The sequence below is a fragment of the Eriocheir sinensis genome, chromosome 14, assembly GCF_024679095.1.
Source record: "Eriocheir sinensis breed Jianghai 21 chromosome 14, ASM2467909v1, whole genome shotgun sequence".
Taxonomy (NCBI): domain Eukaryota; kingdom Metazoa; phylum Arthropoda; class Malacostraca; order Decapoda; family Varunidae; genus Eriocheir; species Eriocheir sinensis.
The window spans coordinates 21,549,960-21,563,117 of NC_066522.1; the positions used below are offsets into that span (position 1 = coordinate 21,549,960).

General features: G+C 54.7%; 1 protein-coding gene across 1 annotated transcript in view; it reads left to right on the forward strand.

The window, feature by feature from the left end:
* The window catches only part of LOC126998631 (uncharacterized), a 189,077-nt gene that overhangs the window by 42,017 nt on the left and 133,902 nt on the right, over positions 1-13,158 (forward strand). The window contains exon 2 of the mRNA XM_050860567.1: positions 7,785-7,910. Within this exon, the coding sequence (XP_050716524.1) occupies positions 7,785-7,910 (126 nt within the window). The remainder of the gene's footprint in view (positions 1-7,784; positions 7,911-13,158) is intronic.

The following is a 13,158-nucleotide window of genomic DNA, read 5'->3' on the forward strand; positions in this document are numbered from 1 at the left end:
TCGAGTCGAGTCAGGCGGCAAGACAGCGCCGTGAGGAAGCTGCTGCGTGGGGAGCAACAAACCTCTCGCACTCTCACAACTTTGGCATTTGAGAGCAATACGAACTCCGAGGGGAGGAAGGACACAACTATCCTGGCATTTGATACTTTTACTTGTTTTTTTTTTGCGTGAGGAAAATAAGCTTAAATGTCCCAGCCCCAAACGTTAATGGCGTCATTATGTTGTTATCCCTCCTAGCTCTACCGAAATTATGCAAAAATGTGCCGAAGCGATACTTTTTCACCGCCACAGCTTCCTGCAGCCGCGCCTCCACGCCTATCCACTGCCACCCCCTCTCCGCCGTCCCTCCCTCCGCCCGACCCACCCCCGCCACGGCACCTTGTAACACTTTTACGGCTCCCACCCGACGCCTCCACCACCACACGGCTGTCATCACCAACACGACGCTCAGGACATTAACACCCACTGCCACGACCACCACCACCACCACCCACTCTGCCTCTTCTTCTCCCGCCACCCCCAGCTGCACCACGTCCCCCCCCCCCCCTCCCCCTCCCCCCCGTCCCCCCCCCTGCCACGCGCCACACCTGCCGCGCGACAGCTCGCCCACGGTCGCCGGTGCGGGGGATGTTGCTGTCTGTGTGCCAACTTGCTGCTAACTTTCCCCGGGTCGATGAGGAGAGCAACAACCGCCACCGGCTCGAGGGTCGCGCCCCCACTGCATTGCTGTGCGAGTTTCGATCTTATGGGCGTCATCAGGTTGACAGTGTCCAGACGCTCCCGCCCCTGCTGTCGCCTGCCGAGTGGCTTCCTGTCACAGGCTGGTCGCACTGCTCGTCTCCCTCGGCGCCATCACTGTACTATGTTTTTTCTTTGCCATCCCACTTTACCGTGCCATCCGCCACCCCTGCCAGCCCAGCTTCCCCGCATCAGTCTATCATCTAGATGGAATCTCTGAGCAACCTCACCGCCCTCATCCATAAAGCGGACTGAAGTGGCCGCCACGCACGTCCTGTCGGTTCCCCTCACCCCCCTCACCGCTCCCCGCCCCGCCGCCCGCCGCTCTCAAGACCCTCATTCCAGGTTTAGACACGACCTCCGAGAATCCCACAGCTGTCCCCCTCCCTACTGGCTGGCTGCTGCTGCCTCTGCTCGTGCCTCCCCCAGCCAGCCATTAGTCGGGGCCCTCCTTCCCCTCCCTCCTGCTCGTCCTCCTCCTCCTGCAAGCTGCTCTCGCCCCTCGCTGCCCTTAATCCTTCTTCTGTATTATCAAGGATTACACTTGCGACTGTCTGTTTGCAGTTATCGCCTTTGTCATACTCACAGCACTTTAATAGTATTTCCTGCCTCCCCGCCGCACTTTATAAACATTCCACATTGTCCTTCTCTCACTCCTCCTCCTTCTCCACCTCCTCCTCCTCCACGCCCTCACATGCTCTCCACACCTCCACTCCACTTAACGTTGCTAGCCTTCTCTCCCTGTATTGCGTGTCCCTCCACATTGCCACACTTTACAAGCGTTCCACATTGTCCTTCTCACTCCTCCTCCACCTCTCCTACTCACACGCTCTCGGCACCCCCTCCACTCCGCTGTAGCCTTCCACCTACCCTGTATTGCGTGTTCCTCCACATTGCTCCCGTTGCCCTCCACGCCACGCACATAGCTCGCAACACTCCCGCGCCCCCGTTCATTCCACCCTTGCATGCACGGCCTTCCACACGCAGGCACATCCCTCCTTCCTCTCCACCGTCATCGCTACCCTGCCTCACTTGCCTATCCCCACGTTCCTCATATCTTTGTACACATAGTCGTTCACATCACACACACACACACACACACACACACACACACACACACACACACACATCCCCCTCACCCCATAACTCATACCACGTGTTTTACTCTCACCACACCCTTCCTTCACACCGCCCCCTCCTCCTCCTCCTCCTCCTCCTCCTCCTCCTCCTCCTCTTCACGCTGCATTCACGGATCTTCCCCCCACCCCCCACCCTCACACACACCCTCCTTCCCACACTGTGTATACAACCCCCACACTCACCCTACACCCTTCACCTTGTACAAACAACCTTTCGCACTCCAGACCAGTCCCCGCACCCCGCCCCCCTGCCCTGTCCCTCCCAGCACCACCACCCCTCACCACCCACCACTTACATACCCACACAGTCGCCTCAACTAGCTAACCTAACCCGCCGACCCGCCCACGTCACCCCCCATCGACAGCCGCCCTCTCTCTCCCTCCCTCACTTCCTCAGGTCACAGATATCAAAGTTTACCGTATAAGCTGAACCAACTTAATTTTGCCTCAGTTGATCTTCGCGCGTCGTCAGTCTGTGGCGTACAAAGTTTCTGTTTCCGAGACGCAGTTAGTCTCTCGACCCGTCCCTTCCCGACCGTCCATCCGTCTGTTTCCGCCCGCCGGCACTGAGGGGCGTCTCTCTCTCTCCCACCTCCGCCGCCTCGAATCTCAGCTTGTCGGATGCTCAGCGAGAGTCAGATGAGCGATACCGGAGACTGGGACGCGCGGAGAGAGCAGGAAAGGTGAAAGAGTCATAGACCGGACATAAAAAAGAGGCAGACAGACAGATGACAACAACAACAACCAGCCATTCCCATCATAAGTCCGCGGGGAGTTTGCTTTTTTTTTTCCTCTCAGCAGAAGTACGGGAGGGAGGTCTCGATTTAAATAGTGACTGATAGCGTTGGCGAGGCGAGGCGAGGCGATGAAGAAATGGCGTATTGGTAGTGTGAGGGTAATATGGAGCAAGAGGATCGTGCGAGGGGAAGAAGGTGAGGAAAGGAAGGGAAGGAGGGAGTAAGCGAGCGAGCCAGCCTTTGTGTGAGTGTGTTTCTCGAGCGTCCAGGGAAGAGAGGAGAGAGGAGGAAGGGAGAGAGAGAGGGGACGCCGCCCGCCACCACCCACTCACTCTATATCATTCCGACCCTCAAGTCCTTGTGTTACTGCAGCGGGGGCGAGATAAGCTGAGGGAACCAAGCCTTTTTGATGCTGTTATACATGTTGCTACTATTTACTAACGCTTATGTGCTCCTGCTATTACTACTACTACTACTACTACTACCACCACTTCTACACATACAGGCACACATTTGGTTGCTCCCCCTCCCTCACCACCACCATCACCGCCAACACCAACACCAGCAACACTAACACCAACACCCAGGTACACTTGCCTCAACTATCCCCTTGAACCCTCGGGACCGCCACGCCGCAAGCTGCATGTATACCCCGACCTGGACCTGACCCCAGTCTAACCCAACCCTCGCCATCCCTCCCCAACCCTTCCCAGTCTAACACAGTTCTGCCTCAGTTCTTCCTAGCATTTCCCAACCTTTCCTAACCTAACCCAGCCCTCACCAACCTGCGTCAGCCCTTTCCAGCCCTCGCCAGCCAGCCTCAGTCCCTCTCAGCCTAACCCAGTCCATTCCCAGCCCTTCCAGGCATACCTAACCCAGCCTAACCCTCTTTTCGACAGCCTGCTTCAGCCCAACCCAGCCCTCACCAACCTGCGTCAGCCCTTTCCAGCCCTCGCCAGCCACCTTCAGTCCCTCTCAGCCTAGCACAGCCTTTCCCGGCCCTTCCAAGCCTACCTAACCCAGCCTAACCCTCTTTTCGACAGCCTGCTTCAGCCCAGCCCAGCCCTTCCCAACTTGCTTCAGTCCTTTCCACCCTAACCCATCCCTGCCTCAGCCCTTCCCGGCCCTGCACACTCGCCCTCGCCGCCGCGCCATGCAGGGAGGGCCGCGTGTCCAGTTCGCCTCCATTAACCCGCATCAGCGCCCAAGTGACTCACGGGGGCGTGGTTAACGACTGCTCCAAACCCACGCCCGGCTCAACGCCCCTGCCTGACCCCTCTCCCCTCCGCCTCCTTCCCGCCTTCCTGCGCCTCCCCTCTTCATCGCCCTCTCTTCCCCTCTCTTCTCCGCTCCTGTTCTGCTCTTCCTGCTTTTCCTGGTCGTCCTTGTCACGCTCCTCCTCCTCCTCCTCCTACTCCTCCTACTCCTACTCCTACTTCTACTACTACTACTACTACTACTACTATTTAAACTATGTAACTTCTTTTTCTCTTCTCTATTATGTTATCTCTTCTCTTTTCTTCTCTTTTCTTCTTTTCTTCTTTTCCTTCTTCTCATGGTCGTCAGCTGGTCTCCTACATCCTCCCACTGCTCCAGATCCTCCTTTTCTTCCTCCTGTTCCTCCTCCTCCTCCTCCTCCTCCTCCTCCTCTTTCTCCTTCATCTTCACGCATCTGCAGACCGCATCCTTCCCCTCACACATTGCTCCAGGCTCCGTTCCTGCATCACGCTCCTTCCTCCGGCCTCCTCCTCCTCCTCCTCCTCCTCCTTTCTTCCCTTCCTGTCCTTCCTTTCCCTTCCTTTCCTTCTCCTTCCTTTAGCTTCCAACCTCTTTCATTGTCTTGTTATTCCTATATTTTCTTCTCCTGTTACATCCTGTCCGTTCTTATCCATTTCCTTTCTTTCCCTTTTATTCCCTTCCCTTACTTTCCCTTCTCTCTCCTTCCTTCATCTCTTTCCTTCACTTTCATTATGTTATTTCTTTCCTTTCTTCCCCTCTGTTCTCTTTTCTTTCCTTCCCTTCCCCTCTTTCCTTCACCTTCCTTTCCCTCTCTTTCCTTTCCCTTCCGATCCCTTCTCTTCCTTTCCTTGATCTTCCTTTTCCCTTTCCTTCCCTTCCATCCTTCACTAATGCCTCCTCTCCGCATCTTCCCTTTCCTTCCCTTCCCTTCTCTTCCCTTCCAACTAAGTACCTTCAGACACACACACACACACACACACACACACACACACACCACGCACCCTTCCTCCCTCCCTTCCACCCCGGCACCCACTCAACACTAAATCCACGTCATCCACTTGATGCTTTAGTTACATGCACCCCACTTTTCAAACCGTCCACAGTATCGCTCGTTCATGTGTTATTCAAGCACTTACTGTTTTATTTCTACGTATTTTATCGGAGGGAGAGAAGAAAATGTTTAAAGTCCTGCGTGGAGAGGAAAGCGAGGGTGAGAGAGAGGACGGGCGGGAAGGAGGGAAGGTAATAGAGGGGAGAGAGTGAGGAGGGGAGAGGGAGAGGAAGCGAGTGCCTGTAGGGTGGGCTGAAGGGCAGACCAGGGCGACTAGACGACCAGCCAGCCAGGAGGTGATGTTCTCAGGATCATTATGCGACGTCAGCCCCTCTCCCCCTCTCCCTCGTGTCCCTTCTCTTCCCTTCCGCTGGTGGCTGGCTTGTGCTCTCCCCCTCACACCACACCTCACCTCACATCACCTCTCCTCTTGCTCCACCTCCATCTTCCACGCACCACCTCCTCCTTCCTCACTTTTCCCACTCACCCACTCACACGCACTCCACACACCTCCCTCCCTACCTCTCTCTCTGTCTTTTTCTCTCTCTCCATCTACCTCTCTATGTCCCTCGCACGCATTTTTTTTTTCTCTCTCTCTCTCTCTCATTGCTTTCCACCTCTATGCTACAGGGTTTGTCTTCCACCTCTTTCTGTAGTTGTCCACCTTCTTCCATATCTCATCCACCTCTAGTCTGTATTTCTTTATCCACTTCCATGCCTTATCTTCCACTTTTCTTTATACAGTTCTTCACCTCCACACTACACGCCTTGCCTTTTCCACCTCTTTCTACAACTTCTACAATCTTCCACCTCTCATCCACTTTCGTTTCTACATGTTTTTCTCTTCCTCCACACGTTGCCTTCTATATTCCTCCTCTTCCACTTCATTCTATATCTCTTGCTCCACCTCCACCCCTTCCCCTCTCCCATAATTCCTTCCCCTTCTGTCTCTCTCCGGCATATGACCACAGATGTTGCGCCGACTAAACAAAACTTTCCTCTTTTTTTCCCTTCCCATCTACCCGTTATCCACTCTTCTCCACCTTCAAGTCTTCCCTTCCACTTCTAATCCACTCCATCCCACAACTCTCTCCACATCCTCCTCGACCCACGCCTCGCCTTTCCACCCCACAACACGCTCTCTTTCACACCTTTTTTTCATCCCACCTCTTCGCCCCTCACACGCGGCTTTTTCTAGTTCCCCGCCCCTCTTGTAGCTTTCCCTGCCCTCCCTCCCCCCCCTCTCCACCCCCTTGCCTCCTCCTCGCGCTCCTCGGCTGGGTGGCATTACGTGTTTGCTCTTCTCGCATCAAGGGCTCGCTCGTCGACTTCCCTCTCGCCTGCGTATCTATCTAGCTATGTATCTCGCTCCTGACTTCCCTTCCCTTCCCTTCTCTTCCTTTTCCTTCCCTTCCGCCTCTTGTTCCCTTCACTCCTCGCCCTTAATTCCTTTCCCTTACCTTGCCTTTCCTTCATTTCCTTACCTTTCCCTTCTCTTTCGTTCCCGTCCCTTGTTTTCCATTGCCTACCCTTCCCTACCCATCCCTTCCCTTGCCTTCCCTTCTTTTCCCTTCCTTCTCTTATTCCTTCACTTATATTTCCTTTCCGCATCTCCCCTTCCCTTCACTCCTTACCCTTCCTTTCCCTTCCCTTCCCTTGCCTTTCCTTCCCTTCCTTACCTTTCCCTTCTCTTTCGTTCCCGTCCCTTGTTTTCCCTTGCCTACCCATCCCTTCCCTACCCATCCCCTATAAGCTGTCTGTGTTCCGTGTTTTGCTTCCTTGCAGTGTTACGGTTATTCAATACAAAGGTCGTGAGGTGTTGCGGGCATGTGTGCTGACTACTTGGATTGTCTCTTTCAGTGCTGTCTCTCCTCCGCGCTGTCCGATTCTGTTTTCCACGCATCGAAAGGTCGTGATTTGTATCTATGTGTGTGTCTGACTTTTATACCGCAAGGGCTGGTCAAAGTGTAGCATTTTCGTATTCATTTTTGCTACTATTGTTATCTGACGTATTTACTGCAGTTGCGGGTCACAGTGTATATGTATTCTTTTTGCACACATTTTTTTTTGCAGCTGTTTATTTTTATGCAGTTCTAAACTTTTTTTTTCGGTCAGAGTGTATCATTTTCTCATTTTCTCATTCGTTTCTAGCATTTTTGACGTTTAGTGCAGTTGGTGGTCACAGTTTAGCTATAATCTTTTTACACAAACACTCTTTATGCCGCCGCTATTTATTTTATACTGTACTAATCTTTTTATTTTTGCCAGTGTTGTTATGTGACGTCTTTACTGCAATTGCCGGTCACAGTGTATAATCTTTTTACACAAACACTCTTTATGCCGCTATTTATTTTATACTGTACTAATCTTTCTTTTTTTGCCAGTGTTGTTATGTGACGTCTTTACTGCAATTGCCGGTCACAGTGTATAATCTTTTTACTCACACTTTTTATGCCGCTGTTTATTTTATACTGTTTTAACTTTTTTTTTTTGCCAGTGTTGTTATCCGACGTTTTTACTGGAATTGCTGGTCACAGTGAATCTTTTTACACACATTCTTTTCCACTGTTTGGTTTATACAGTTCTAACCTCTTTATTTTCGGTCAGACTGTATCATTTATTATTCTCATTCATTTTTACCATTTTTGACGTTTACTGCAATCGTCGGTCAGTGTATAATATTTTTACACATATACTTTTATCCCACTACTTATTTTATACTCGTCTAATCTTTCTTTTTTTGCCAGTGTTGTTGTTATCTGATGTTTTTACTGCAATTGCCGGTCACAGTGTAGCTATAATCTTTTTACACATAATTTTCTTATGCCACTATTTATGTTATGCCGTTCTAATCCCCTTTTTTTTCTTTCTCCCGTGCAGGTAAGCGTGGATTCTTTCTTCCCTTCGCTTCCCGTCCCGTCCCTTGCCTTCCTCGGGTGGGCGGGCAAGGCGGCGGGCGGTAGCGGAGGCGGCGGCGCGGTCAGGTACACACACACACAGCCACAGGTAAAATTACATCCGTGAGTCTTACAGGAGCGGACGTGGTGGTGGTGGTGGGACGGTGGGACTCTTGGAAGGGGAGGAGGAGGAGGAGGGAGAGGAAGGGAGAGCTCGAGGAGGAGAGGGGAGGCGAAGCGAGGCGAGGCATACTAGCACACACACACCTCAGGGCCCGGCCGTCCCCCGCTCTCGCTCTTGCTCCTCAAGTGATAATCGAACACGCTCGCTCAGTGCCTCTTCAGTTTGTTTCGTTTTTCATTCATATTCGTTCGGCGTCGACGGGCGAGGGTGAGACGTATTGGCGGGGCGGCGGTGATTATTACTGCCCTCGTGGCGCTCAGCTGACGACAGAATGGAGGGGAGGGGGCCGGGGTGTTTGAGGGCAGGGGAGGGGGGCGGTGTGTGTGTGTGTGTGTGTGTGTGTGTGTGTGTGTGTGTGTGTGTGTGTGTGTGTGCGTCGCCTCGCTTTGATGATTACGCTGGAAAGTGGAGTATATGGCGAGAGAGTTTAGCGAGGAAGAAAGGAGAAGAGGAGGAGAAAGGGGAAAAAAAGAGACGTCCTGTATGTGTGTGTGTGTGTGTGTGTGTGTGTGTGTGTGTGTGTGTGTGTGTGTGTGTGTGTGTGTGGTAGCAATGGAGAAAAGAAAGGAGGAGGAGAAGAAGGCGAAAGGGTAAGAAAAAAGAAAAAAAGACGGAAGAAAGGTGATGATGACTGAGCCGGAGGTGGAGGCGGAGGCAATGGCGTCAGAGAAGGAGGAAGAGGAGGAGGAGGCGTTGCATGCAGGAGGAAAGGAAGGAAAGGAAGGGAAGACAAGGAAAAGAGAGGGAGAAAACATGACTCAGAAAAGCGTGATGCGGTAGGTGGGTGAAAGAGTCGCTTGGTTATCCGTGTGGGCTGAAAAGGAGGAGGAGGAGGAAGAGGAGGAGGAGGAGGAGGAGGAGGAAGCAGTGGTGGTGGTGGTGGTGAGCTACGGACATCAGGTGTGTGTTGGCACGGCTCAGGTGTGTGTTGCAGGTGAAGGGAGGATGGATTGGACGGGAAAGAATGCGAGAGGGGGAGGAGGAAGGTGAGGAGGAGAAGGAAGGGGACAGGACAAGAGGGGGAGAGGAGGGAGTGTCAGGCGTCAGCTGTGATGTGGCGGCGGCGGCGGTGGCGGTGGCTCAGGGGAGGTGGAGGTCGGCGAGAAGGAACCTGTTGTTTGTGGTGACGACCGCTACCTCAGTGGGCGGCGATCCTTTTGTTGTGAGGCTGCATAATGGGCGGCGGGCGTAAAAGCCGGCATGGGAGAGTCTGGAGGCTGGGTAGGGAGGACGAGGAGGAGGAGGAGGAAGAGAGAAGGGGTTAGGGAGGAGGCGGAGGAAGAGGAAGAGGTAAAAGAGAGATGGGGTTAGGGAGGAGGAGGAGAGGGAGAAAGAGAGAAGGGCTTGGGGAGGAGGACGAGGACGAGGAGGAGGAAGAGACGGGGTTGTTGGGTTGGCAGGCAGCGAGCGGTGAGGTGAGGCGAGGTTGAGGTGGCTCGGATAAACGGAGGGAAAGAGAGAGAGAGAGAGAGAGAGAGAGAGAGAGAGAGAGAGAGAGAGAGAGAGAGAGACAGGCAGGGAAGGGATGAAAGCAGGTACCGGAAGGGGTTTTAGAGGAGAATCGTTAGCCAGGAGCGAGCGAGGCATCACAGCGGAGGAAGGGAAGAAGACGGGGACGAGGAGAAGATGGGAAGGACGCGAGGGGAGTGAGTGAAGGGGAAGTGCTGACTGAAGAAGGAAGAAGGGAAGAAGAGGGGAAAGACACGAGAATACTGAAGGGGAAGTGCTGACTGAAGAAGGCGTAGAAGAAGAAGGAAGAGGTGGAGGACACGAATGGCCAGGAAGAGGGCGCTCCCATGGTCGGGCAGCTGGATACTTTATTTGATGGTCGTGATATCTTTATTGATGGCGAGGAGCGAGGGGAAGAAAGGCGAGGCGAGGCGAGAGGGAGACGGAGAGCTTTACACGACGAGAGAGAGAGAGAGAGGGAGAGAGTGGAAGGGGGAAGGGAACGACAGAACGACAGGGACGCAGCAGCGGTGGCATGACAGGAATGTGTAACTGTAGCAAGACTAAAGATACATGGCGTGCGGGGTGGCGAAGAAAGAGTATAGTGGTGGTGGTGGTAGTGGTGGTGGTGGTGGTAGTGGTGGTTGTGAGTGACGGCGTGTGGACTGGAAGGGAGGGGCGAGGCGAGGCAGCTCAGTGACAAATGGATGTGGATGTGAGCGCTGCAGAGGAGGAGGAGTCGTGCAGTAATCGAGGGTGTCAGCTGGTGTGGGAATGCGGGGGAAGGACTGAGGATGGAGAGAGAGGAGGAAGAGAAGGAGGAGGAGGAGGGTGCACGGTTGATGGCTGGCTGGGAGGGCGTGTGTATGTCTGTATGTGTGTGTGGGTGAGTGGAGCGGTGGCACAGAAGCAGGAGGAGCAGGAAGTAGTGGCAGTGGCAGTGGTGGTGGTAGCAGGAGCGAGCGAACAGCAGGTGCACGCAGAGAATAAAAGCTTGTCCGCGACCCTTGTTATTTGTGGTGGCGAGAATGTCTGGCTGGGGAGAGAGAGAGAGAGAGAGGGCGAGCGAGGGGTGAGGGTGAGGGTCTCTGTGTATGTGTGTGTATGTGTGTGTGTGTGTGTGTGGATGGGCGTATATGTATGTGTGTGTGTGAGGAGGAGCCTGACGCCGCCGCCGCTCGTGGGTGTGGGAGGAATGAGGACAAGGTGGATGTGTGCAAGGGTTGGGTCGTTGGTTCGTGTGTCATTACCTGTTTTATGTAGCCGCGCGGCGGAATGGGGCAGAAAAGTGTGAACCTCGGACGCACCCTCGCCAAAGTTGCTGAGGAAGGAAGGTGAGCGGCGAGCGGACCCAGAAAGGATTGGACGGTTCCTTGACAGCGGCGGTGGTGGTGGGGGACGGAGGAGCCTTGAGATGATGGTGGTGAGAGCCAGTAGTGTTGAGAAGGGAGAGAGTGTGAGGAGAGGAGCGGCGGAGTGGCGAGGAGGGTGAGAGGAGCGTCTGGTGGGGAGGGTAACAGAGTCTGCTGAGCGTGAATGCGTCTGGCGGAGAGGCAGAAGTGATTGTGTGTGTGTGTGTGTGTGTGTGTGTGTGCGTGTGTGTGTGTGTGTGTGTGGCCCTGAGGGATGGCGAGAGGGAGAGGGAGGGGTGGAAAGCGGAAGGTCTAGTCCGATAGGGTCCGGTTAGAGAGGGCGTGTGGTGAGGAGGACGAGGAGGAGGAGGAGGAAGGGGATGAAGGAAGACGAGGAGGAGGAAGGGGGTCTGAGAGGCTGAGTGTGTATGCAAATGATCATTAGTATGGAGGCGTTTCTGGCGGTGTTTGTGTGGAGGGATCGCTAGGGGTTGCTCCCTGCCGGGCGAAGGCTCACCGTGAATACCTCAGACGGAGATCGCTGGGATGGAGGGCAGGTGGCGGGTGATGGCGTGATCTGGGTTCATGGGCAGACAGGCTGAGTGAGGGCCGGGTGGATGGGTGGGCGGGGGACGTGGGGGGTGACTGCAGAAGCGCGACTAAGGCGGGGACAGGGCTGTGGTGGTACGATGAGTTGACGGGATCCCTGGTCGTGAGGAAGGCAAGAGGAGGAGGAGGAGGGGGTGACTGACTGACTGTCGAGGTGGCTGCCAAGTAGAGTGGCTGACTGTCTGAACGCCCTCCCGTGTTGTTACTGCGGCACTAAACAGGAAGGGCGAGACGGAGGGTAAATGGGCCGAAAAACTGTCGGAAATGACGTGAGTAGATTACAGATGTGAGGAGACATGACGCGGCTAAGCAGGAGGCGAGCGAGGGGCGGCGGCGGCGGTGGTGGGGAGGGAGGTCATCGTCGAGGGTCTGTGAGCCCCACACGCACACCTCCGCCTCTCATGACGGATGGCTGCCAGTCGTGACCGTCAGCTTCAGACTTTTCCCGGCCTGTCTTCACACTCCCTGCTGTTTTTTGTTTGTTTGTGCGGTCTTCTGGCGGCGCTGAGGCATCACTCACTCTTTACAAGGTTTATGGTTCACCCCCGAGGCTGTATACTCGTGTGAGAGAGAGAGAGAGAGAGAGAGAGAGAGAGAGAGAGAGAGAGAGAGAGAGAGAGAGAGAAAGCGTAATGCTGAGGTGGGTGGCAGCATCTCCCTCAAACCGCTCAGGGCTGAAGGCCTCACTTGACAGCCAGCCGCAGCTATCCCGCTGTTCGGGGTGGCCCCAGCGCCCCCCCACACTCCTTACCCACCCACCCCTGCCCACCAGGCCCCGTACCTGCCACTCGCCGGCCTTCCTGTCCGCCCCGCGTCGCCCTCGACTTCCTCCGGCGACGTCATCCGTAGCTTTAAGGCTGCCTTGCGTGCCAACTCCCCGGTTGTCACCATCACTCTCCCCTGCGGCCGCCGTCCTGTAGCCCAGAGCAGTTTGTTCGCCTCCGCTTACCTGTCACTTGTCGGAGCCGGCTGTGCGGCGGCGGCCGGGGGCGGGGAGCGAGGCGCGCTGCGGTGACGGGAGAGTGGGCTCTGCGGCGCCACGTCCCTCCTTGCCGCCAGCACTCGCCGCGGCGGTGTTTCTAACTTCCTAGCCGCTCTTTATCTCCCGCAGCCTTGTCGTTACCTTAAGTGAAGTCTGCGCTCAACAGTTGTTCGGGTGCCAGCGTTTCTTGGAGGTCTGACGTGTTCCGTGCACGTGTTTTATTGCTAACGATTACGAAGCCATATGTGTTGCGCTGTCAAACTGCTCACCCGCGGATGGCTTTCACCGCCGCTCCGCCCGTGCTCCTCTTTCATTACACGCCTCCAATTTGGTGTTTGTCTAGGCGTCACACCCCTCGCAGGGAACTCGTTCTTGTGTCCCATAATTCCTTGGGTCAGCGACGTTACACTGAACGTTGAATTAGGATGGAAGAAAAATTCGTAAATGTATGTAGTTCACAGGGAGTAAATGATTTTGTCTTTAGGAGAGTGGAACTAATGTGTTACCTGGTAATACTTGTTTTTAGATACGCTCCCTCAGCGGTGCGGGGGGGAGGGGGGCATGATCCTGGAAGTACCACCTGCATGTGCGTTTGGCAGCCATTATCACAAGTCTATTATCATCATCCCTTCCACGCGCCGTAGCCGCTACACCCAAACACCCGTAATGTTGTCCTCCTCCCCTTCAGCGCGTCTAGCCCGTTGACCCGACCATTAAATCTTGAGATCCATAAGGCAGCGCTGCGCCATAAACACCAGCATTACTAGGGCGGCGGCGTCTG